Genomic DNA, 26,817 nt, shown 5'->3' with positions numbered 1-26,817 from the left:
GTGGTGCGTAGGTGCACGAGCGGCAGCGCGCGCGGATGCGCACGCGCTCGGAGTGGTTCCTGCAGCCGGCCGCATCGCTGGACGCGCCGCGCGCCCGCGCCGGTACGCCGCCATCTTGTCCCCCGCCGCCATGTTGTCCGCCACCTTGCCCTCCGCCCCGCGCCCGCGCCGCCTGCGCGGACGAGGCGCGCCAAGAGAGCACCGCTCTCTACGTGCTTGTGGCCTGCCTTGAGTTTTTGTTTTGAACCCTCGCGCACCGGTACTGTGTCACTGTGTTCGTTCGCTTTGGTGCGGAGGACTAACCCGGCGGAGGTGAAGGCTTCATTCTCTTCGATACGATCAAGGAAAACTAACATAAGAGTTTTCCAAAAAAAATATCTGTTGGTTAAATATTGTATAATGTTCGATGGGTGAGAAGGGAATAAAGTCTTCCACAGCTTGTACTTACAACACAGTATTTATGCTACGTAAAGGGCTCGCTTGCCGCTTGGGGCCGCATACGTCGTCGCATCGTATGTTCCATGTCATCTCACCGCACGCAACGTTTCATTCGCATGTTTTTGTCGTTTCAGAACTTATTGTGCTTTATATGTCGTCGTATTAATCCGCTTTATTTTTTATTATTATTGGGTATTTAAATTAGTATATTCTGAAACAATTATTTATATAACGCATTATTGTTATTAACAACAACGTAGGAATAACATTTTACAAGTATTATGGGTAGTTAGATTTTTAGCAAAATCCAATACGTTAAGTAGATAAGAAGTATAATCATAAAATATCGGCTTCATAATCGATACTTATTATCGTTCAGTTCTGTACTGCGTAATATAGAAACAGAGACATGAAATACACCAAGTTTAAAGTAAATTATAAAGCAAACGGTAGGCGTGTAGGTGTCCAGAGAATTTGTTGCGACTTGTACAATAACGAGGCATGTGATTCTAGCCACATGAGTTTTGTTTGTAGATGTTTGTTGAAGCATGTCGCACTTCACACGGAAATGATATCATTTCATCGTGAGGGGACTGACTCGCCGAACACATCGCTATCTTAGCGGACAGAGCAGTTTCAATCATCGCATTGTGTCACAATCATTTTGTGTGCTATCGCAGTCTCAAAATGACACGGCTGTTTTGTTGCCAATCCATTGACTCTCACTAAACTGACAGAAATAAAAGCAGTATCATCAAATTATATCGCAAAATTCACGTTTTCAAACTTGGAATTGTTCATTTTGAAAATGTGAATGTGTTTTGCACTCGTAATCAGCTTACCTAGCATCGTACCGTTTGTTTCGATAATCGTTCAGTTTCGGGTTTGTACTGCTTTTAGGCGAAATATAGCAAACGATCATGATTATTTGGTGAAATTTTATTAGCTGTTGCCACTCAAGTAACATTATGTCAGGTTTGATCGCACTGGGACACTTGCAAGTTTTGTGCTTTGTCTGCGTCTATTTTGAAGACAACTGTGATACAAGAAATAACTTTCAAGGGTTTCTGCGATTTTTAATAAAAGTACCGCAGTGTAAAGGAACTTACATAGGACACTCTCGCTTAACGCAGCTCAAATAGACATCGAACTGTATTATGAATTTATATATAATAAGTGAATTTATGAATTATAAGCCAGAGTGCTCCTAAGGGGTTTCTAAACAGGCATTATTTTATCACACACAAAAAGTATAGTTTAGAAGCTCCTTTATCCCTAACTGCAGAATAACCGGCAGCTGATAAAATTTCCCCCGTTTGTGTTCGTGTGGTGACGTTTATTTCGACGGCAGGCGGGGAGCGGCGTAGCTCGCGGCGGCGGTCGCGGCGCACTCGCGTGTGCGGCGGCGGCGCCTCGTGTCGCGGCCTCACGCACTCCGACACTGAAATCCCGCTCGCTCTCCAGTCTCGTAAAGTGACCGCCTGACAGAACGGCGGCGGCAACGGCGAGTGCCGCTGCCAGCCCTGCGCCTGCTCACGGTAACTGCGAGATACACCGACATCAGCCGCCGCTGATCGCTCGCCCACCACAACACTGGCACAATAGTCTCGAAATATCCACATAACGGGGATACGACTGTCACAGTAAACATTTCAGTGTAGTCTAGAGTAAAAACGTGTTTTGAATATCCGTTGAAGATATTTTACATAATACTTGTAGTTTCAGATCACTTTTTAATTTAATTGACAGAATCATTTAAGAAACAAAACTTAAAAATAGTTTAGTATAGGATAATAACAGGACAATAATGATACGAATGAATGTTTGTTGTGACAGATTTTGTGACAGGGTTCCTGGTGGGTCGGCTATCAGAGCCCGCGAGCGTACACACCACCTTACCACATTGGCGTTATATTTTTCTGATGATAACATGGTGAAAATTTTATATGAAATTTCATCATGTTTGCCAAAGAAATATTAACTCAACATAAGAAGCTTTTGTTGGTTGAATTCTGAAATATAATGTGATTTCTATCTGGCGGTGTGGCTAGTTATTGTTGAGAGAATCAGTTTATAAGAAGCAATGCGAAATCATCCAGAATTTCTACAAAATATATTCTTATGTAAATCACTTGTAACATAAGTGAGAAGGTAACTGAGCAGTGCAATGCTAGAAGTTCCTTTAATGTAGTATTCACATTCGCGTAGATATTACGCTAATGTGTTAAGGTGTTTCTCAATAGGTTGACTAATCAGCTGTATAGAACAATCTTCAGGTTTATAAAAGCGGGAATACACCTGCTTGAAGCTAGCACACTTGCATGCCAGCTTCTTGCACGTGCTAGCTACTTTCATGTGTATACGATAACTGGGTTGCCTGTATTTGGGGCAAGCAATGATTGCACTACATTTGATTTTCGAACGTATTGTTTACATGTTTAGTTTGCATATCTATCCCACGGTGTGTCAGTTCCTTGTACGCACCGGTAGCTGGCATGCAAGTTACTGCTCGTTTTACTGGCATGTCTGTTCCCGCCATCTTGAGGTTGCAGCTGATTGGTTGACGTGTGCGCCTTCAAACACTCTACTTGCGAATTTCAGTAGCATCTGAAATATTTATAGATAAAGTATTTCTTAAAGTTTTCGTTGTCTATAAAAATGTAGTGCATTGTACTGAAATTACAAGTGGAGCCGATGAATAATATTACAAGGTAGACAAACATTTTTTAATCGAACAAAATCGAGCTTTCTCTTTTTTAATAGGAAAGTTTTGAAAATATTTACTAGTTCAATGTTGATCAGCAATGATCTTAATTAGAATGAAAGTCTGAAAATTTATGATATGTGCTCTCTATTCTTATGAACTGTTCTATGCAGATTTTACTAGTTTAGACGCCATTGCGGCGGGCCAGCACCAGACGATACAATTAATGATGTCAAAATAGACTGTAGCGCTCGACTAGGAGCCAGGGCTCCTCGACGTCACGACACCGTGACCTCAAGTGTCACGTGCCCCAGACAATTTTGACATGTTTAGTTTTTCTGTGTAGGTCTGACTCGTTGGTGGATGATCAGGCAGAATATAAGATTACTGAATTCTAAAATTCTAAATTTGCCGGGAACTGCCCTACTGTGGTGATGCTCGATGACTTTTCTTGCGTTGTTGGATCACGGTATAAAGCACCTCCCAAGCAGCGACGTGGATAAAGCATTGTTTGTAAAGTGTGCCATGAGTGTGTTGTACAGAATGGTTGTCGACTCGTTGTAATGTTTTAAGTGAACACGATTCTCAGAAAAGCACAGGAAATATTGATTTGGATTATATGTAAAGAGCCATTGGATTGTATGGCTAATATGATGATTGCGACATAAAACATTCCTGTAAATATTTTAATTTAGTTAGTATAATTGAATGTACCTAATTAAAGCACGATTTATGAAAAATCTCAAGTGCTGATTAATGTTTTAATATAGTTAGCTTTTTTATTAAAATGACTAATGTGAACAATTCATAATTTCGATACTAGTACCGTGTGCCCTAGTAATAAGAATTTATTTACCGACCGTTTGTTTGTAGCTTATCGACATTGGCACGTTAGACTCATTCGATTATTGTTTACTCACATAGTTCTTCCAACATGATGACATGCCAAAATTATTTCAATTGGATTTTAAGATTAGACTTTAAATTATATAAAATTATTTTTCGCCAACTTTAAAGCCAGACTATGAAGACTGACATAATTTTCTAATATTTTTCTTATAATATAATTGGTAATACGGTCGTATGAGTATAATGTATAAACTGTGCTATTCAAAAGCATGCGCCGTCAGATCTGTTGAGGAATTTGTTTTTGGAGGAACTATATTCTCCTAGTGGTAATGTTAAGAGAAATGCTAAAATATATACTTACGCTATATGTTATGGATAAGGTTTACTGCGATTGTGCATAGTTTTTTAGAGTTGGTTGTTTTGGCGTTGTCTTCTTCGTTGATTTGTCTGTCGTGTATGAGATTGTAAATCTGAGATGAAAGGTGAAACGACATATCACTAAATTGCGAGTGAAGATTTTTAGTACAATTTTCTATCGAACTTATCGACAATGAAGCTTTAAAAACATTTGCGGCCCTCGGCGTGAGTTACGAGACTTCGGAAGTCTCAACAGAGTCCAAAATGTTAACTAAAGATGCAATATAAAACAATAATATTTAATGCAAAATCGCATTAATCTTATCCTCGTAAGTTTCTGATTGGTCGTAATTAATTAATGTCTGCAGGGAATGCGAATTATTGTTGTCTATTATGAAGTAGTACAAATTGTATCTGCTTAATGCAGTTATCGAACTAAATTAAATAATCCATTCAGGTGTTAAGTGTTAGTAGCCTAATACTAAATTACCACAATTAAGATTTTGATGATAATATTATTAGGTGCTAGTTTGTGGGCAAGTCTCATAAGATATAAAATAAATTGTTATTAACTTAACATTACATTTCTCAGAAGAAAATTTTATCACGTTTTGATTCTCATTATTGTATTTTGTACATTGAATTGTATAAGTTGTTTTGTTAATGAAAAAATATAGAAGGACAACGGTTTCTGTTTATATTATTGTAAATATAATTTCCGTACAATTGTAATTGTTGGACACATCATTGTTAAGCACATTGGTTCGCACATTCTTTTTATATTACATAATAATTTCAATATTTTAATTATCGTATGTTTAAGACTGTCCTAGGTTAGTAAAATCAATGCAAGTCAAAAGCGCGTGTGTCGGATATAATTATTATATGGTGATATTTTACCAGTTGAACGTGCATATTATTGCTGTTAGTGTTAGCTTACTGTTAGGAGAAAAGGCAGTAAAATTGTTGTTGACGTAGCCTTAAAGTAGAAGCGAAGGCGTTCTGTAGCCAATGTTGAATACCCTAAACGTCGTGCTTGCGTCGCTGTCTTCTAGTAGAGTTTAGAACCTCGCTCGAGATCGATACTTGTCGCGGGTGGCTCGAACCAACTGGGCGCTAATATCTCACTTCAACGCCTGTTGTTATCTTAGTCCCAGTGTTAGTGACTGGCAAAAATTTCAACAAATTTATAAACGTTGATATTTTTAACGAATCAAAATTGCAGATATTAGGATTGCTATAGACGTTGAAGTCAGATAGCCAAGTGACATACGTCGGCTGAGAATGCAGCGTCAGTATTCCTGTACCTTGATGATGGCGCACAGCGCTCTACAGAGGTGAGAAGCGAGTGGCTTGTTGTATTTTAACCCAAGTGTCGTATTTACAAGTGTTATTTATAACAGACACGACAGTCACCTCGACAGAGTAGCTCCTGACGCCTTCGGTACATAAACCGAGGTGGAGCCAAACTAATATAGAAGGCCTAACTTCTACTTCCGCTCTTATGTCTAAACTAAATGTATTGTTAGTTTAGCGTCGTACATATATATATTATATATATATGGTAATAATAGTTAGTGACGATACCTGGCTTGCATTTCTTGGATTTGCTCGTCCAAGCTCCTGTGTTCATTGATTATAAACGAATGTATTGTAGCAGCTAGCGTTACGAGTAGTAAGTTTTGAGATCAAAAGACTTATTCTTCTTGCTGCCGCATCGGTGTGGTTTTCTAAATAAATACCTTTCGTGATAGATGTAACAACAGCAAACAATTTTTTTATAGATTTAATTGCGTATGTAATTTTAATATCTATCCAAGTGCGTCCTATTTTTTAAATAAATTTAAAGTTTTTTGAATATTAACTAATTAAGTACGAGTATATATAACATTTTTTACGATAAAATAATTTGCTCTAAAGTTTAGATATAATAATTTTCATTTATAAGACTGTTTGTATGTTATCGTATTTATTATTGTCACTCGAATACACTAACGTCATCATTCCACCGACTTAAGTATTTAACAATACCAGTTGCATTTGAGTATTATTTTTGTCATTAAGTTAATAGATCTCAGAGCTTTAACAAAATTTTAACTGTATCAGTTATTTTATTGGTGTAAAAGCAGTTTTATCGATTTGTCATTGTCGCTCGGTGTGGGAATTAATTAATAACTTTAATTATTTCCTTTAGTATTATTACGGTATTTGCTTGAATTCATTTTTAATGTCACGTTATATTTGCACATTTTCTACACAAATTATAATAATTACACGATAATAAAGTATATTAAACCAATGTTGATTGTTTCATTACTGTTCTTGTATTTATATTATGAATTTGCTAGCGCAGCGTGCAAGGTTGTTGCAATAAATCCTACCCTATCACACGGACTTAAAATGTGCCTATCGCGAATGTTTAGCTCTTAAAATTGCTTATGCGAATTAACGCCCAGCTTCATTTTATTATTTAGACGTACATTATATAATCCATTTTGAGAGCACAGCAGAAAAAATGGGTGATTCCATAGCCTGGTCCAAATTAGGACCCGAGTTGTGGGTCTGGATCATGTGGGTTTCCTTGGTCTGTCGATAGACATTTTAAACCCGAGACATTTTAAGCGATATCTGGGCGGTTAAAATGGCCATATCGAAGCAATTAATTTGCGCATATAAAAGTAAGTGCGCAATGCAAACAAATGTCAAATATATTGCTTACTTAGATGAATTGCTTCGATGTGACCATTTTAACCCCCCCGATTACCATAGATTCTTTTTCGCGCTTACGCGGAGAAAACGCGTTATCTATCTATGGGACCACTTATTTGACCCAGTATGACATCAGGGTTCGTGAGGCTTGTAATCGACCTCCCAACTCGCATTTTAGAAGGCAGAATCAGTAACTTATTAGTCTCACAACACAGGGAGCATGTAATGGCTCTTTGCAGTTACGTTGCCACAATAATTTATCATTGTACTTATGTTAAACATTTCACCTTTAAAGTGACTACTAAGCAGCGCGGCGCGAACTATTTATACAATAGCCACTATGTATTGTACTTTCGCTTTTGTAAATTAGTGTATACATTCTGGAATATTATCCTATAATATGTATGTGGGATGTATGAAAGTGTAGGTAAAAGAGTAAGATAATATAAGATGAGACAAGTATGTCAGACAGATGAAAGATACGTGAAAGAGAAAATATGGGTGAAGACGTGTTTGGTTGAGCAAAGTGGAAGAGCGAGAGGTATGAAAAAAGAGGGACAGAAGAGGAATGGAGGACGACGTGGGTGCGCGTCGCTGAAAGCTTCTTTTCTCTAATTCGAATATTAACGTCTTAATTCTATTCTGTGTTGTGAAAAACCATTATACGATAATATAGTGGGTTATGAAAACTTCTGCGTTTACTTTCCCGCTTTCTCCCACATTATATTATTCCACTACGAGACACAGCGTCCACTCTGCCACGCATTGGTGGTTGGGATACGTAGTACGTAGCGGCCAAAGTTTCAAGCCACTAGATGTAAGCAAGTAATTCTTAGTCCTTGTCCAGATGACGCGATTTATACGCGTTGTCATGACCACAGAGTACTTAACATCGTACGTATACAGACGCACATCTCCAATCATGCAGGAATCTATAAAGTAATCAAATTACTCTGTGGTATGAAAACGCGAGTAAATCGCGCCTTCTGAAAAGGTCTTAAGGATACCAGCTGACTCATTAAGCATGTCACAGTATGAAAATCTATATATATATAAGACCTACCTACCTATTGTAATAGAATATAATTAAGGCTTTTCAAATAATAAAGTCATTATTATTATACCTACACGTTGCATGTAAGAAATTGCTGAGCAATAATCCCGTTTGTGTGCCTTGTGTGTATTTTTGTCCGGTGCATCTGTAGACGAGGTGAGTGACCTTTGTGCTCCAGGAGGATGTACTGCGCCGGACCGGAACGGATAGCGTCCAGATCAATAGAAGTGTTCTGATTTCAACTAGTATCCGTTACCTATAACTTGTTTATAGTTGTGAATTATATTCTAACGGTATGAGGGGGTAGCTGCAGAGGCGGAAGGGGGAAGGATGCCTTCATCGCGTCGGTGTAGCGCGCAATCAATAGGTGTGCATTGAATTCTAGCAGCTTCTTTCAGCTATGTTTTGTGTTTATGTAGTGTCCTACCGCAATGCAGATGCGCCAATTAACCCACGGAGGATGCGGCGCATCCATACACAAATCCTTGTTGTAAATGCAATATGCTATATTATATACATCAATGGCACACCTTGTCACATTTCATATTTTATGCGATTCAACGACGGTGTATGCACCGATAAAATTTTCACGGATGGTGCTCTATAGGGCTGTGTTAGCCAACGTGATAAAATTTCGTCACGGTCATTTTATAGATTCTGACGATATAATTGTCATTTTGTCGATTGGTGCTCATATGTAAACCCAAATACGTAATATATGTAGTTCTGCCAAAATACGAACAAAAGAGCACGTGACACGCATGTTAGGGACAATAACAAACTTATCGATTTCGACATTTATTGAATCAATCGATACCTTTATGACGTTCGTTGTGCATGTTAGTTCTGTTAGATACCTTTAATAACAAGAGCTGCCTATCGCTGTAGCTCAGCTTATAGTGGTTTATTATACCGTATTTACTCTAGGGGTGGTATTAATAAACTAATCTCAGCTTTGAAACTGCCCTTAAAATCATGTCAATGTAACAGTTCTTATAGAAAAACAGACTTGAGCATCATCTTGAGGGCAGTCTCAGCCGAGATTTGTTTATAAATAAAATACCACCCTTAAAATAGTACTTTTGTTGTGTGCGTCAAGCTAGCGGCCTCAAAAAAAAAATGGGCACGAAATAATAATTTGACCATACCAAAAAATAGTACTCTTATTGAAAAAAATAGTACCTGTTGTAAAAAAATTAGTACCATCACGGTTCTGGATTTATAGCCATGTTTTATTGCACTTGCTAGCTTGACGGTGAGCGAAATTTGGCGAGAGTTAACGACAAGGTCTTTCGCTTTGATTTAAACGCCAAAAAATAGTACCGAAATAGTACTCACCCCCTGCAAAATACCGAAATGAGTACTTCAACGGTTCCAAAGTTATAAAGGCAGTTCTTTGATCCCGCTGGCTTGACGTTTTGAAAATACCTATTATCTGGGGAACGCTTGCATACTTCAGTATGTAACTAATGTCAATAAACTCGTATGAAATAGTACTTCCTACCATCATAGTTTTGATCCGATTCTCTTTGTAGAAATATGTTACAAAATCATCATAACCTATGCCATACATTTGTTGTAGATACAGTCACGTAGACAATTACATAACCTCACAATCTATTCGTAAGTATTGCCATCGCCAGTATTGCCATTTTGGAGGTCTACCCTACCATTTCTTTGCACTTCAGAGTGTTGCTATTACAAAAAATTGCTATTGCATACACCCATATGCAATAATTTTAATAGAAAATGGCTGCATGGGTCTAGTTCTTATTGAAAACAATCTGTGATTTTAATACATCATAATACATTTTTAATCTGCTGTTTTATTTTATAATTTATACCTTCATGTTCAATTTGTTACGGATCGAAGTGTTTGTTAATAAACAATTTGCAGTATTTGTAGAATAACTCAAAGAGTTTCAACAATGATATTACTTTCATCTGACAACATTCTTCTTGAGCATGTGTAATAATTTTGTTCGCGACTGTATCTGTCTTGATAAATGTATGACATAGGTTATATACCTTTTTGACATATTTCTACAAAGAGAATCAGGTCCAAATTATGATGGTAGGGAGTACTATTTCATACGAGTTTATTGACATTAGTTACAAACTGAAGTATGCAAGCGTTCCTTAGATAATAGGTATTTTCAAAACGTCAAGCCAGCGGGATCAAAGAACTGCCTTTATAACTTTGGAACCGTTGAAGTACTCATTTCGGTATTTTGCAGGGGGTGAGTACTATTTCGGTACTATTTTTTGGCGTTTAAATCAAAGCGAAAGACCTTGTCGTTAACTCTCGCCAAATTTCGCTCACCGTCAAGCTAGCAAGTGCAATAAAACATGGCTATAAATCCAGAACCGTGATGGTACTAATTTTTTTACAACAGGTACTATTTTTTTCAATAAGAGTACTATTTTTTGGTATGGTCAAATTATTTTTTCGTGCCCATTTTTTTTGAGGCCGCTAGCTTGACGCACACCTTTTGTTTGAGTTTCTACTTAGTGTTATATTTTTTCACTTTCGCACTCAGGTGTATTACATCTCTTGTCTTTTCGGTATAAGGTTGTAAATCAGTAAATAAAAACAATTTTGATTGTCACATTTATTTGCAGCAAACAATCAAATAATATATCATGATTTTTTACATTATTAAATAACATTAAGTAGATAGGCATAATTGTATACGTAGACACATTGTAACACATTATACATCAATGATTTTTATATATACATATTGGCCCCGATTCCTGCAAACACCGCCTAATTTTATTTTAAGTTATATCCGTCATTTTCATATCCGTCGAAAAGGAAAGGGACGGATGATTCACAGCTCTTAATTTTAGGAAGAATGATTGACTGACGTAAAATTTTTAGACGGTTGGTTTAGATTTGTGCTTAAAATTGACGTGTGTTCCATAAATTTTATGCTTGTCAATTACCCGTCCCTTTCCTTTTCGGCGGATAAGAAAATGACAGATATAACTTAAAATAAAATTAGATGGTATTTACAGGAATTAGCACCATTATGACGCTTAAAGCTATTAACACAACATCCAGATAATTGATTTATATTTGGGGTAAATTCGGATTCGGACACATCACAACATCGAGATTGGGATAAGAGGACATTCGGTATATTAGTTATTACACACGTAGATATGTACGTTGACGATGCTGACACTAGTCTGAATACGGTCGTCTGATGAAATAACTGAGGAGTTGATTGACGGCAGCAAACTTGCAGTTATTAGATCATGGTATCTTTGACTTTAATCCCCTTGACGTAGACCTGAGCGATGTTCCTGTCGTCGCCCAGGTAGACGAAGCGCTTCACCAGCGCCGTGGCCGCGGCGTCCTTGCCCTTCTCCGCCGCGTGGTTGTACCGGTCTATCGGCCCGTTCGCTGCGTACACGTCGATCAATAGCGCATCGAACTCTTTGCCGACGTCGAAGGTGCCAATCTTGTCCTCCAGGTTCAGAGCTGCAAATACAAAATTTAATTTACAATCGATGACAAGAAATAATAATAAAAGACTTGAAACGTGAAGACTACAATGATAAGTAGCCATTATTTACCTTTCGCGCCCCCCAGCGTGGCGAGGCAGACGGCCTCCTTCCAACCAATGCTGGGACCAATCCCCTGAGCAAACTCCAAGTGCGTCGACACGTCCATTGCGCGACGCATTGCGTCTAGCACGGTGGCATTGTCACCTCCAGACACATCTGTAAATAAATAGAAAAGTAAGTAATATGTAAGTACAAATAAAATGTAACCATATCATTTTTTTGGTTAGTTTCGCACATGCAAACCGCGAGCAGTATAATATTTCGCAACTCACTGCCGATGCCGCAGGAAGAAACAAAATTAAAAACGGCTGAAATGACGCGTAAGTGACATGGGCGTGAGGATCTTATATTAAATCTTGTTATATAAGGAGTGCATTCATGCGCACGCACAGCTCAAATATTTGAAAAAAACAATAGTTTACAATATTCCAACCTGTTCCAAGGCCCACCGTGATCGCATGGTCCAATAGCTTCCGCACCGGGCATAAACCCGATTTTAGCCGAGTGTTGGAAGCTGGACAATGCGCCACAGAGACTTTTCTTGACATGAGGAGTGTAATTTCATCATCGGTGAGATATACACCATGAGCCAAGATGCACTGAAAAGCAATATACAATTGCAAAGATGTAAAAAGTATGCACTAGCTGGAAGTACTTACATTGTGCAGTATTTGAAATGGCTGCTAACTGCGCCTTGTATTATGAGATTACCAAATATTCGCAACAGCTCTAGCGTACAAATGCTCTGCTTAAAATCTACTGCAGTACTTAATGTACTTAATCTACTGCAGTATATGAGTGAAAAAATGGTATAAATGCAATAAAAAAAATATTAATGTGAAAAACTTTCCTGTTGAATAGCTACTACAATGTTACATACCTTATGGTTCAGAAGCTTGCATTTATCATAAACCTCAGCATAGCTGCTGCATTTTGGGTTGTTGCGCAAAACTTGCTCCACTTCCCGTAAATTTTCGGATATGTGGGTCTGAAACCATATATTAGGGTGGGTAAGCAACTGTTTAGTGTTCTGGCTTCAGTTAACATAATTCCGAAAAAATAGAATATTGTTAGTGTAGCACCTGCACAAGGCATCCATATTTTTCTGCAATTTTAGCCAGGCATGTCATGAGCTGTTCATCACAGCTCAGCGCAAACCGTGGTGTCACAATCGGTGCAATTAAATCATGCTGAAACAGTAACAAATACATTATTTTCTTGTACAATCTATAAAATGAAGGTAGTATCTTTATTATAAGAATTAATTTATAGTGTGAAAACATATTAAATTAAATACATGCCTTAAAGCTTAATACTCTCTTGATAAAGTATTCCACATCAGCAATTTCTTTCTCAGTTTCATTGTAATAGCCAGCATTGTTGCGAACATTCATGCTGACTTTACCCACTAGGGCACGCTGACCATGTTTAATGACACTCTTCACCAGCTCCATTGTGCCTTCCAGGTGGATGGAGGCAAAATAGCAAGCAGTGGTAGTTCCGCAGTCCAGCAGACGGCGCTGAAAATGGTATTTCAAAAGATTACACAAGTTACGGCAGTTAAGATTTTGAAGATATATTTTTTGTAAAATACTTACAACAACATTTTCATAAACAGATGCAGCAAACTGGGCATCCACATAGCGTTTCTCGAGGGGAAAAGTATATCTCTCCAACCAGTCAAGCAATGGCCTATCTAGGCCAAGCCCGATGTTGGGGAACTGAGGAGCGTGGGTGTGGCAATCTACGAGCCCAGGCATTATGAACTGGCTGTCGGTTAAGCGGATGACGTTGAAATCTGACCATGCATTTACTTTCTCCATTTCAGAGAATTCATGTAGAGTGCCACGCTTTGACACCTGTGGATAATTTTATACAAATTATGATTTAATGAATGAGCTCATTTTCTTTATTTAAAATTCAGTTTTATCATCAAATATTTTATATTCCTGTAAGTACCTGCCCACATATTATTTAAAGGTTATTAATAAATACAAAATGTAATGGTATTGTAGCTAACCACTCATTCAAAGTTTGTAGGTATCTACACAATAGACTAAAGGAACATTGAGGAAAAAACAGATATTATAGGTAAGAATGAGATTTTTTGCTAATATCATTTATTTGTTTGCAGTTAGCTTATGGAATATTTTCCAAACAAAAATATTTAATGAATGACTGTATTCATTTGTTTTAAGAAGTTATGGGAAACTAAGTTTGACATTTTCAATTATGGATGACAGTAATCAAATTTGATGAGTTATCGTAAGAGAATAGTTACTTACCTTTCCATTTTCAACAGCTAGATATCCATAGGTTATCAATAGTGTATCCAGGGATCGCGGAAATGCGATTACTCCTACAAATACCATTTTTTCCCAAGACATTTCGACTTTGTCAGAACTTTGAGCGCAGGAAATGATCAAAGAAACTTCAAATCAGCAAGACTGAAATTTAATAGGTTACTCATAGGTTACTTACTACATTGTAGGTACATAAAACATGTAACATTGCTGATAAAAACTTTCTGATAAAACTTCAATGTCTCGAAAACAATAAACATTCGACACCAGTGAGTGACGGAGACAGAGTATGTTCCAATTAGCGATGGGCGTTATTAACCATAACTGGTTATATATGCAGTTACGAGCTCGAACAGTGATCACTCGTTTTCCACTACAACAAAAACTAGTGATATTCATAACGCCATTTAAACGATCGAAATAGGCATCAGTCTTCAATAACTCTTTTAATCACAACGCCATAAAGTTAAATCGAATTCACTCTTATGTTTAAGGCATAGCGTCGATGTTTGGCTACTTTCACTACTCACGCAAAATCACTGGTTTTACAATATTCGTAATGACAAGATGAAAACGACGTTTTACATTGACCACCTTACACATAGCTTTGACAACGTAAAGGAGTAAAACGAGTAATGTAAAACGTACGTGTGCGTGAAGAAGAATTAAGTTATACTGCTACCTAACCAAACGATTTTACGTTACAATTATCACGTTTGCTTCAAAACGTTGTGAAAATAACTAGTTATAAAAATCACTAGTTAAGAAACTAGTTATTGGAAATCACATAACGCTTACGTTACGTTATCTCAAAAACCGATAACGACCCATCGCTAGTTCCAATTTCCGAGTTCCGATTACGCGCCGATGTTGGCTTTCAAGGGTGAACGAGAAGCTAGATATTTCGTACTCGATTTCTCATCTATTCAGACTTTTTTTGTTTAAAATGCACAAAAATATCAGCAAAAGTTTGAAATCTAACACATGAATATTAAAAAAGGTTTTTATTAATCGCCGCTCGCGGGTACACACTGTACACAACTTCTTTCGCTTATTAAAAACTAATATGAAACTTTGAGAAATTTAAAATACATAAACCGCTTTTCCAACTATTGGAAATTTCCTTCCCAATAGAGTTACTAGTAAGACCACTGGGACCTTTGTACCCGTAGATTTACCAGTAAAACAAAATTCTTATAATATTATAATTATATATAAAAAAAAAAACTATTATTTCAAATATTACGATTTGTTTAAAACTAGATCTAATTACTATAGGCCTTTACTTATCCAATACTACTGAAGTAATTCGTCCGAATTGTTCTACGTAAAGAGGCGGACTGGACTGGGAGAGCATATTCTGGATGATACCTGGAGGTCTAGAATTTGGATCGTTAGAGACCTAAGTCGTCAGTACGCATGTACTGCGTCTGGACATGCGCAGGTACTCCGGTGTCCTTTCGGAGACAGTATAGATGGCGTTCAACTAAATAGATTTAAACATAATATAAACGCCTGCAACGTGCATTCACCGCGTAACCCGCTACTCATGCATTTGCTTTATAACAATTACACAATATTATCATATTACACCTACATAACCGTAAAACCACGTGTCATAGCCGGAAACAAGTCTTCACTCAATCGAACAGAGGACCGTTAGCCGTTATTTATAGGTTTTTGAATTGTAAATGGGCGTGTAGTTACTTCACCGTTACAGTAAATACTTACGAGACTTATATTAGGGATATTAATTAAAAAAAAAACACTGGAATTAAATAACTTTATCGACTTATTTATATTAGATACTAGCTTTTGCCCGCGACATTGTCCGCGTGGCGTGTTATAAAAGAGAGATCTCTGTGTGTGTGGGAGTGCATATCAAATTTCAAGCATCTAACTTATGCAGTTTAGATTTTTTCATACAAATGTTTTTTCGCGGTAATTCCCGTTCCCGTGGGAATTTTGCAATATCCTGTTGCAACTAAGCTTTAAATTTACTAAGGTACCTGCATGCCAAATTTCAAGCGTCTATCTTAAGTGGTTTAAATTTTTCATACAAAAGGATTTTTCCGCTAATTCCCGTTCCCGTGGGAATTCCGGGAATTCCTTTCTTAGTGCCCCTCTGCGGTACCTAAGCTACGTCCCTTCCAAATTTCAAGTGCCTACGTTTGGCCGTTTAGGCTGTGCGTTAATATGTCAGTCAGTCAGTTTCTCCTTTTATATATGTATTTAGATTCATCGTAATTCTTGCCACAACCAACATCTAGAAAAGTCAGGGAACAAATCAAACCCTGTTCATCTTTTGTTTCGTTCGCCGCGTAATTCTCACTTCCGTTTCCGCCTTTTCTATTTATTTACTTTGTTTTTACTTTATATTGATTAAATATATGGAATAATATTTTAAATCATTAAAATACTTACTTTTAAATTATAGACCCATTTGCTTGGATAATAAAAGTCCGTTATCATGCAGGTAAATTAAGTCAATAGATATTACATCGTTTTGCTACTTTTTGTTAGATATTGAGAAATCTACTTGCAAAACATAAAACTTCTTTTAAAATATGCGTGATAATGACACTAATAACTATAGTAGTTGGATATGTGGACATATCATAAAGCTTTTTGTAGATAAGTTTTGATATCTTATGCCTACCTTCAAAATATTAATATTGTAGAAATGTTATTCATTAATAACATAGCATTCTAACGGTGAAAGATTTTTTTAAATAAGTAGGTTCAGGGGTTTTTGAGCTTATTCGATACAAACATACCTACATAAGTACAATTAATCTTTCTCTATAATATTAGATCTGATCTGCATGTTTTGAACACCTAAAAGTGGACCACGTAGAAGTGGAAAGGATTATAAAACCATAGGTAACCATAGGTAGGTAGGTACTACCTATTTATTGCTTTTGTTACAGAGAAGCTGCTAGCCGGGATGCGATAAATAATCGCATGTATTTTTGTGGTATCAACCACATTACGCGCCCAGGCCCGCTTGTGCCACTGTCTCGGCTCAGCAATTCACTAAAAAAATGAGAAACCAAATAGGTAAATAACCTGTTTATTTAGTATCTTGCTGTAGTAATTTTATACATGAGTCGGTGCCAACCATATTCAGCGTGTTGGGACCCAATGCGCCAACCGTCAAAATTATTGGAGCGAGCGTTCAATGTCCATATCCGAGAGTCACCAAGACACGCCGTAGCCAAGGCCTCTTCCAAGTGATTGCGAGCACGCCGACTTTCTTCCACAGCCTGGATTGTAGCAAAATATTTACCAATATTAGCAATCACTACTTATTTTAAATTATTTTTAAATAATAGGTATACCAACACAACAATAAAATATTTTTTTTTATTATTGTGGCAACTTTAAGCTCGCTTTCTCTCTCTTCCTCCTGTGTAACATGTGGTGTCGTGTGCAAAGCGCAAATAAATATTATAATACTTAAATAATAATAATTCAACAACGTCTTTTGGTTACGAACAACCGCAGCCCCGAACATGGTCCTTCGAGACGGATAGCCCCGAACAATATTATTTATTGAAAATAACTAACTTGATTGAATAATCCCAACGAGGAGGTCCGACGACCAGATAGGCTCTGTGATGTCGCTTTTAACCGCGTCCACCGAGCATACAGCACCCGCATTATACGACAGTCCTTCTCCAAACTATTCAATTCTCTGTCCGCTATAGAACGAAGTTCCATTAAATCTACCACCTGAAACAGACAATCCGTTTAATTTAGTTATCTAATATTTAGTTCATTTACATAATAAGTGCGCAGAAGAGTAATATGTACCTACTTACTTTTCTTAAGTCATCCATTTTTCTAGCCAAGCTCTCTAGCATGGCTTCAGCTAGTCTGAGAGCGCTGAACAGCGTGACAAGCGTGCCGTCGTCGTCTTTACGAGCGATCCAGCTCAGTGCTTCTTCTTCGAACTTCTTAGCTTTGCGTTCGACGTCCATTCGCAGCCAGTATGTCCACAGGTTCACAGTAAGGCGGCGGCGCGCGGACCCTGATTCATTTCTATGTGCTGACGTCTGGTAATAACGGTATATTTCGTGTGCAGTTTCATGTTGAAAGCCAGCGTCTAGAATAAGATCCATGCACAGGGCGTAATACCAAGTCTCACAAGATCGAGAAATGTTGTCCTTTGATAATCGCCAACACAAACTAATTATATCAATCGCTTCTGCAATGCGACGTCGGCACAATAAAATATAAAACATATCTGGTATTATATCAACGGATACATTGTAGGCATGAAGAAAATTGCTTACTACAATAGCCCTAAAGCCTGAGCGAATAGCGTCCGGAAGTTCAGCTCGAGCTGTCCTGGAGTGAAAAGTAGCCACGTATAGTTTCCCGAGGGCGAAGAGTTCATCTGCCTTTACTGGCTGCGTTTGATGACGAAACACATGACAGATAATCTTTTCTAATTCAACTGTATTTTCTGGACTACCTCGATCAAGTTCGAATTGAATAGCATTTGTAAATGCATCGCATAAATCAACCATTCTGCAATTTATACTTTGCACTAGCTTTAAAGCAAGAGACAAACACATTTTAGATGTCTTTTCATCACCCATTGCTGAATATAGCGACGTCCCTACATTTAAACAAAAAACAGAATCTGCTTTCATTATATTTTCAAGCGCTCGATGTTTTCTATATTTCATTTTTAAAAATAATCCTTTCACTCCAAGTAAATTAGACGTTTTCTTGATACTCAATCCATAAATAGGAGCTGCAAGTTCCAAGTTGTATTTTGCCATCGTCAATTTTCCATTCAATAAGTAACAAGCGGCCTTTAGTGAATAAATTCTTCCCAAGAATCTTTTTAATTCAATAGGAAGTATAACTCGATCATTATCACATCCAGTGTTTTTGCACAAGTTTTCTGCTACTGCTAGTTTCTCTAAAGCAGGACTTGTATTTTCATCTAATAAGCATAAATAGCCGTATTGGATAGAAAATTGTATAGCTTTAAATCTTAATTCTGCTTGAGTGGCATGAAAAATTAATTGTTCATAAATAACGATATTTAAATCGGTGCATGAGCATTTTTTGAAGTTTATTTCAGAAACTCCCTTTTCGATTTTAACTGCAAAACATTGTTTGATATCATTGTCCGCTTCGATTTTATCTACACTGTCTACAACTCCAAGGTGATGCCAGTCGCTAAATTTACTAGTCTCCATAATTTGCCGAAACAGTCCAAATGTGGCAGAGTTTTCTAACGAATATTTTTTAAATATCTTTTTCGGGTCTTCGTGTAGCATACTTGAAATTGTTATTCTTTTAGTATCTCTTCGATACGTATTATAAGTGTCGTTTGTCAATCGCCGTATATCGTTATCGGATTGAACAGAGTTAACCTTTGATACGGGTTCACTTATTAACTTATTATTATTTGACGATGATAGACTCATGGATTGAGTTCTGTTTAAACGCAAAGTATCTTCAGAATTTTGACTTGATATGTACGAACCAGATTTACTGTCATCACTTGACTCTTCAGATGAGGACGGTTTACTGTTTGTATCGTCTACATGTAAATATGCACAATGTAGAACAGTGACTGTCCCTCCACATTCCGGACATTTCTGAGTATTATTTTCTAAATAATTTACAATACGGGAATGAAATTCTTTTTTCTGATTCATAGGTAAAAGTTCGTAGCAAGTTTGTCGCGAATTTTTGCTTCGAAATCTCATAACTTGACAATATGCATACTTTGGAAGATCTTCACTATTATCCGGATCGTAATCAAAAGAACATTCACACTCTATGGTAAATGGTGATTTCATTTTACTCTGGTAATATTTACTTTTGGCACTTGCGCACGAGAGAATCCTCATAGCAAACAGTCTTTTGATTGCCTTTGCAGTAGTTATTGGGTCATTCTCGTACATAATTTTTTCGAGAAGATCTCGTGACAAAATATTCCCAATCACTGATCCTATTTTTAATAGTAATTGCTGGTAGGGAGTTAGCGCATCAATTTGTACCATCATTAGCGCGTCTATATTGTGATCATTTATGTTTGTATTCAATTCGTTTTTGTTTGTCACCACGCAAATTGATATTTCATCTGTTGAATCTTCTTCCCGTCGTTCTTCTAGTATGTTTTGATCTTTAGGATTGATTGCGATTGGCTTTAATAGTGATGAGTCGGGAAATTGTAATTCTTCTGCTTCCCAATTTACTAATTCTTCATCTTTGACCTTCATTAATTCAATTGCTCCATTTGAGAAAAGATGGACTATTAAGCCCTCTACCAGGCCAGGCATTCCTTTGCAGTGCGTTCTCAATGCATTGCATAAGTCATTCGGAACAGCGTCAACGTTTAACAGTTGACACGCTAAAGGTGCGATCCATTGTGATGTTAAGGGGCCTAAAACAATTTTTCTTATTGAATCGTTTATGAAAACGCTGTAAAGCCATTGATGTACACTACTGAATTTCCCTCTCGTTACGGTCATAACGGTGAAAATTTTCATTACACACAATATTATCGATATAAATTCCCAAGACGAAGCGTCTAGGTTATTCAAGTCGTCTAAGCATATGAGACAAGTGTCTTCTATAGAATTTACGATTTTTGTAAAACTAGCCCGGGCTTTTTCTTTTCTTTGCCGATGGTCGGTGGTGAAAACTGATTCATTATAAGCAAAGCGTACTTTTAGAACATTATTTAAATAACATAGATTTTCGTCGTATTCTCCTAGTAATTCGACAATCTTTTGTTCCTTTGCGAATGCATAATTTGTGTCTTCTAGACCCAACAATTGATCAATTATTTGCGTAAGTGCTAGATATGGTGTTGCAGAGTGGATGGAGGACAAGCTGATGTAGCACACGCGCAGCCCTTTGTTGCGAGCGGTGCGCGCCAGCCACTGCAGTATGCTGCTTTTACCTATGCGGGACTCACCTATCAACATAAGCGCATCGAAATCTCTATAGCTATATTTGGCCTGTCCCAGCCAGTGGTTAAAGTATTCTATTTCGTCAATGCGATCTAGTAGCGGTTGTATCATAGGTATATTATACAGCTCGTTAAGTCTCATGTCCTCCGTATATTCATAAATTTTACCTGGTGAATGAATGCCCTTTAACTCAATTGGTGGTTGTAAAGTGAAACCGTTCTTAGACATTTTACTTTTCACAAATGTCGTTTCGTCACAGGAAATCTTATTGCGATAATTGCACATTAGTCTTGCGGCTTTATTGACGATCGCACCGATCACAGTGAACTCCCTCCGCAGCGGGTGGCCGACCACCCCGCAGTACACCTGCCCTGTAGTGACGCCCCCGGACACCTCCAGCACGCCGTCCAACGCTGACACTGACTTTTTAATAGCGTATGCACATTTCAAAGCAGCTTGAGCTTCAGACTCATGTTTAAAACCCCGCAACCCGAATATAACTAACATCATAACGTCCTTATCGAAGAGAATTATTTTATTGACGCACCCCATAGATTTGTACACTATTTCACATGTTATTCGGTACGAGTTATTGACTATAGTTATAAGTTCTGAAGGAGAGCACTCCCGTGGTTTGAGCGTAATGAACACTATCGACACTTGTCTCATTTCCGTAAGGTATTCCAACGGCTGGTGAGCATCTATTTGAGTGAGAACAGGCCGGATCATGAAGTTACGAATATGTGATCCTATATTTCTTTCTTCGGCTATTAAAATTGCTTTGCGTAGGCTTAGTATGTCATTTTGCCTCAGTAATTCCGAAGTGGATATATTGTTGGGTGAATCCCATATAATTTGGTCAAACTCCTCAAGGGGATGAGTTTGTTTGACTTGTCTAAGCAAAGCTCCGAATCCTAAAAATGGTTTGCTGACATCTTTGTCGTTTGGGTCGTAGAGAATTGTTTTAATTAGTACGTGTCCGTCATCGTGAACTTCGTGTTCATAGTTTCTGGAATAGCAATGCGCCCAAGCATTAGCCGTTAGTATTACTTCTCCAGAACCACAAACACTTTCTGCTGCTTTAGCTTCGATCACAGGTAAACCGAATATAACATAGTTCATATCTATGCCGCTACCGATCGGGGCAAACATTAGGTTTCCTGCAGAGATGGCTAGTTTGACTTTGAGGTTCACTTTTACGTCAGTTTCGTATCTCGCGTACGTACTCTGGATGACAAGAGCGCAAGCAATAACAGAGTGAATGGTTTGGCACAGGTATGTTTTTTTGTCGGTCTTCCACAAGGCTAAGAAGGCGTCACCGGCGAACTTGATGATGTCGCCTCCGTGGCTGTAGATGAGTTGTATGAGCGCGCCGAGGTAGGTGTTGAGGGTGACGGTGAGGGCGTAGGTGCCGCCCTTGCCGGTGTTGTTGTAGCGCTCCGAGAGCGCCGTGTAGCCGGACACGTCGGCCATCATCAGCACGCCCACGAAGCGCCGCGGCTCCGGTATTTCAAACCTGGAATAGCACCGTACTTAATTAGCCGGAAGACAAAGACACCTCCTCACATTGTATTCGTGTCCTAAAAGAAATATGAAGAGTGACGGTAGTCGGTAGTACGTCGGTCGTGTTGGATTAGCCTTTCTTTCAACCTACTCAGTACTAACAGTAACATACATATCCGTAACAGTACTCAGGTAATACGTACCTAGTAAATGCCGTCTTTACAAAAACAGTAAAAAAATGAGTCATTGATAACACATCTGTATAGTTGCTAATTAACATAAGAAATCGTAGTATCTTCAGACAGTCAGTTCCCTACTGTCTGTACGTAATGGACGATACTTAATAAGTAAGTATTCTCATAAAAATATACCTATTAATTGCATGGTTGGTTAAATAAAGGTAACATACAAAAACAGACAAAACATAATTCATAACAGGTGTTTAATGCCTACTTTTCCATAAGCAATATTTCGTCCGGTACCAGTGTGGAGAGGATGAGAGTTTGCCGCGAGGTGAGGTGGACTTCCACGTCTTGGTCGTCCTGGCTGTCGCTACGTCGGCCGAAGAACTCGTCCATAAAGTTGGCAGGCTTGTTGGCTTCCTCCTCTTCGAAATCAGAGTCTTCAATGTCCACACGCGACAGTCTACGCCCGTGGGTTCGCCATTGGCCACTCCCACTGTTTCTCCGAACCCGAGATTTCTTCCTTTGATTATACATCCCTCGCCTCTATCGGTTTAGAATTGCGCGAAAACCCTAGGTCAGGTAATCCTGTTCACATAAATTTTGATCTCATTTCCAAATGTAATGGTACCGTCACTTCAAACTTACCACCTAATGTTTGTAACAGAAATCCACGAGGCCGTGTTTAGAAACGGCTGGAGATTCATTCAATTTTTTAAGAATCTTAATTATTAAAATTCTTTGAAACCATATTTTTTATAGTCAGTTTAAAAATGATTTATTCAAATCGTTGACTTTTTTTGTTGAATTTTTGGCCTGGTTACAAAGACCTAATACGAGAATAGATTATAAAAATAAAAATAATACTTACTTAAATACGATTGTAAACTTTTTGGATCTTATTAGCGATTAATTATGGAAGTACTAACGTACAGTTTCGGACCTTCCGGTTGTACAATCAATGAGCAAAAGTTTTAGTCAATGAGCCCTGCGTATTATTTGTAATCAATGGTGAAATTATGGAACATTAGTTGTCATAATTATAAAATTATTTTTGTGGGTGTTTTTGGTCTATTACAGAAACGACATGTTACCAGGTGGTCTTAAGTGCAAACAGTTAATTTATTAGGTACTTTGCATGAAACAGTTTGGACTTTTGCAACTTATCGTACATTGTTTGTTTTGTTTTAAAATATCTTTATTTAATAATACCCTAGATTAAACAAGCGTCTACTCACTTTTAGTTATGAAGCATTAAAAGCACCTTTTAACATTTCACATTCAAAAGCATAATTATTAATAAAAATATGCAGTACAGTGTAATATATTGTGCAAATTATTTTTGAGCAAATTATGTACTTATATGTGATTTAAGAAATAAAAATTAAAAAGTAAAACACCTTATTTCAGAATGTTGACACTTAGCTCTGAGTTCCCATTATCCTGGATTATACAGGGTGTTAGTGACATCGTAACGAATACTCAGAGGGATGATTCAGACCATGATTCTGAGTTAATATCAAGTGGAATTTTCCGTCGCATAATTTAGTTTTTTTAAATTATTTTCAATTCTATACTTTTGCGACGGAAAATTCCACTTGAATCATCCCTCTCAGTATTCGTTACGATGTCACTTACACCCCATACAAGTACATACAGTAGCCATACAAGTAGGTATGGGTGTTAGTGACACTGCAACGAATACTGAAGGGGATAATTCAGGGGGGGAATTTCCTGTCGGAGAAGTCATGAAAATTTTAGAGCTTATTTAAATTATTTTCCGTTCCATATTTTTGCCACGGAAAATTCCACTTGATATCAACTCAGAATTATGGCCTGAATCATCCCTCAAAGTTTTCGTTACGATGTCACTAACACCCTGTATACATACAGTACGTTCATGTTATATGCGTTAGTTTAGTACTTCTCGTTACTTTCATGATTTTAATACAAACATTATGCGTACGGGCGACCAGATCCGGCCTACTTCTGCGGCAAGTCTACAATAAGTCACGTCAAAAAAGGGGGCACCGGCGGTGGACCGGATCATGCCCACGATGCTCAAACGCATGGGATGGAAACTTCAATCAACTCTCACTAATTTTGATAAGTAAGTAAGTATTTTAATTTGAGAGGTTAAGGTAACGCTCTTCAGAGCATATTGCCAGTCCTTTTACACGTGCAGTCTGTGGGTGGATTACACGCGTCGGGCATACAGCGATCTGCGCGTCCAGTATAATAACGCTTTCAGGATATTGTTGAGGTTGCCGCGATATTGCAGCGCCTCTGGTATGTTCGCTGAGGCCCACACAGATGGTTTTGCAGCAATCATGCGGAAACGTTGTGCGTCGCTTCTCACGCGGACTCGAGCCAGCCCCAACAGTATCCTGAAGACGTTATGTGATAGGTGGGACTCCCCCCTTCTAAAAAGGGGGATGGAGCTTCACACCCTATAATTTGAACTTATGATCGCCCGAATAATGTCCTACTAACACTAGTTTATAAGTCATTTGTATACTAACATTCTATGGACTTTGTCCGAAATAAACGATTTTTATTTCTTTATTTATTTAATTTTAAAGAAAGTAAGTACACTTATTGTAAAAAACATCCCTGTTGTCTATCCAGTCGAGGAAGGTCTGAATGAAGGTATAAGTTGTTATACAGCAAATTCGGTGATGTGTGGGTACTTAGTTCACCTTAGGATGGATGTAGGTACCTCTGACTACTCCAATTTTTTTTGACGTGACTTATTGTACATTTGCCGCAGATGGCATTAACTTCTTGGCCGGAGCGCTGAAGGCTCTTACCCGGTAAAACATTTAAGACAACAGGCCTGAGGGTGCCCAGTTAGGCGTGAACCTCGGCTCAGGGCGTCGTCTGAGAGGAAAAATATTTGAAAGAATTAATCGACCTTAGTGGGTCGATAGCGATAAGCGCTGATTGAGGGAAAACGTCGACCACCCGGTAGGGTCGGTATTGGGGTCCTGAAGTGTTTGGTGTCGCGAGCTGATTGGCCGCCTCTATGGCTAGAGGACTACCCCAATGAGGGCCTGTCCAAGCTACGTTCCCAAAAAAATAAAGATGGCGCTGTTCAGATTTAACGTAATAATTACTCATCAGTCGGGTTACTTACATAATTAAACAAAAATATAATCTAATGGCAGAGGTATATACATGAAAATAATTGTTGCTTGATATTCAAATCAGGGGGCTAAAATGGCCACATCGAAGCAATTCATCTAAGAAAGCAATATTGCTATTTGACATTTGTTTGCATTGCGCACTTACTTTTTTATGCGCAAATGTCAATTTGCAATATTGCTTTCTTAGATGAATTGCTCCGATGTGGCCATTTTAACCTCCCAGATACGTTTAGAATTATGTTGCTACCTATATTGCTTTTTGGTAATTTCTTTTGGTAAGAATAATAATGGGTGGAAGATGTGTTGGGCCTAGGAGGGTTAAAATAGCCACAACGAAGCAATTCATTTAAGGAAGCAATATTGTTATTTAACAGGGGGGTTAAAAAGGCCACATCGTAGCAATTCATCTAAGAAAGCAATATTGCAATTTGACATTTGCGCATATAAAAGAAAGTGCGCGATGCACACAAATGTCAAATTGCAATATTGCTTTTTTAGATGAATTGCTACGATGTGGCCTTTTTAACCCCCCTGTTATTCATGAAATTAGAAAGTTAAACGAAGGCAAACTAGCAATAAATTAATAAATGTGTCTTTCTTTCTTTTCTTTCTTTTCTTTCTTTTCTTTCTTTTCTTTCTTTTCTTTCTTTTCTTTCTTTTCTTTCTTTTCTTTCTTTTCTTTCTTTTCTTTCTTTTCTTTCTTTTCTTTCTTTTCTTTCTTTTCTTTCTTTTCTTTCTTTTCTTTCTTTTCTTTCTTTTCTTTCTTTTCTTTCTTTCTTTTAAATTTGTACAGCGCCATCTGTATTTTTTTGGGGAATGTCGCCTGGAAAGTCCCTCATCGGTATATAGACGTGACCTTACATTTAGAGTTGTTATACAGAAAGAAATATTGTTTGTAAAACAATTATTGTTAATCACCCGCAGTAAAATCAATGCAGCTCATACTCGTATCAGAATAGGTAATACTTACTACTTATTGTGCACTTCACTGACCTAGAAGCTATTATTCCGTAACACGTATAGATAACGCCAAGTCAATCAGAACTTTA

At 37.8% G+C, this 26,817-nt stretch overlaps 3 protein-coding genes across 8 annotated transcripts in view; 1 reads left to right on the top strand and 2 right to left on the bottom strand.

Annotated features, from left to right (window-relative positions):
- Positions 1-3,761, top strand: part of LOC126380338 (uncharacterized) — a 43,048-nt gene extending 39,287 nt beyond the window's left edge. For 2 of the 6 annotated variants that reach the window (XM_050029695.1, XM_050029693.1), the window contains exons 10-11: positions 12-102; positions 1,790-3,761. In XM_050029695.1, the coding sequence (XP_049885652.1) occupies positions 12-102; positions 1,790-1,923 (225 nt within the window). In that variant the 3' untranslated portion in view covers positions 1,924-3,761. Of the gene's footprint in view, positions 1-11; positions 260-1,789 lie in introns of all 6 variants that reach the window. The other 4 variants (XR_007568457.1, XR_007568458.1, XM_050029694.1 and 1 more) reach the window with 4 other exon arrangements.
- A 7,388-nt stretch (positions 3,762-11,149) lies between these two features.
- On the bottom strand, positions 11,150-14,284 carry LOC126380613 (guanine deaminase). The gene is made up of 8 exons (XM_050030144.1): positions 13,973-14,284; positions 13,286-13,546; positions 12,989-13,207; positions 12,770-12,877; positions 12,568-12,675; positions 12,121-12,286; positions 11,697-11,843; positions 11,150-11,601 (listed from the first exon to the last, which is right to left on the bottom strand). Exons 1-8 carry the CDS (start codon positions 14,072-14,074, stop codon positions 11,369-11,371), a joined length of 1,344 nt encoding a protein of 447 aa, XP_049886101.1. The 5' UTR covers positions 14,075-14,284; the 3' UTR covers positions 11,150-11,368.
- Positions 14,285-17,067: 2,783 nt separating this feature from the next.
- Positions 17,068-24,954, bottom strand: LOC126379756 (uncharacterized). The gene is made up of 6 exons (XM_050028573.1): positions 24,839-24,954; positions 22,894-23,085; positions 20,859-22,453; positions 17,815-19,595; positions 17,561-17,725; positions 17,068-17,256 (listed from the first exon to the last, which is right to left on the bottom strand). The coding sequence occupies exons 1-6, from the start codon at positions 24,952-24,954 to the stop codon at positions 17,068-17,070; spliced, it is 4,038 nt and encodes a 1,345-aa protein (XP_049884530.1).
- Positions 24,955-26,817: the final 1,863 nt, after the last annotated feature.

Source organism: Pectinophora gossypiella, chromosome Z (assembly GCF_024362695.1).
Source record: "Pectinophora gossypiella chromosome Z, ilPecGoss1.1, whole genome shotgun sequence".
NCBI classification, from domain to species: Eukaryota; Metazoa; Arthropoda; class Insecta; order Lepidoptera; family Gelechiidae; genus Pectinophora; species Pectinophora gossypiella.
This window is presented reverse-complemented; position numbering and strand designations above follow the sequence as displayed.

Excerpts from the sequence above, each read along its gene's own strand:
- LOC126379756 (XM_050028573.1), bottom strand. The coding sequence starts at position 24,954 with ATGATTGCTGCAAAACCATCTGTGTGGGCCTCAGCGAACATACCAGAG. Across the intron at positions 19,596-20,858 it reads GCTGCGCGTGTGCTACATCA|GGACAGTCACTGTTCTACAT; the intron begins GCTTGTCCTCCA and ends CGGAATGTGGAG. Across the intron at positions 17,726-17,814 it reads AAATGGATGACTTAAGAAAA|GTGGTAGATTTAATGGAACT; the intron begins GTAAGTAGGTAC and ends TGTCTGTTTCAG.
- LOC126380613 (XM_050030144.1), bottom strand. The coding sequence starts at position 14,074 with ATGTCTTGGGAAAAAATGGTATTTGTAGGAGTAATCGCATTTCCGCGA. Across the intron at positions 13,208-13,285 it reads CTGTTTATGAAAATGTTGTT|CGCCGTCTGCTGGACTGCGG; the intron begins GTAAGTATTTTA and ends TACCATTTTCAG. Across the intron at positions 12,676-12,769 it reads AATATGGATGCCTTGTGCAG|ACCCACATATCCGAAAATTT; the intron begins GTGCTACACTAA and ends ATATGGTTTCAG.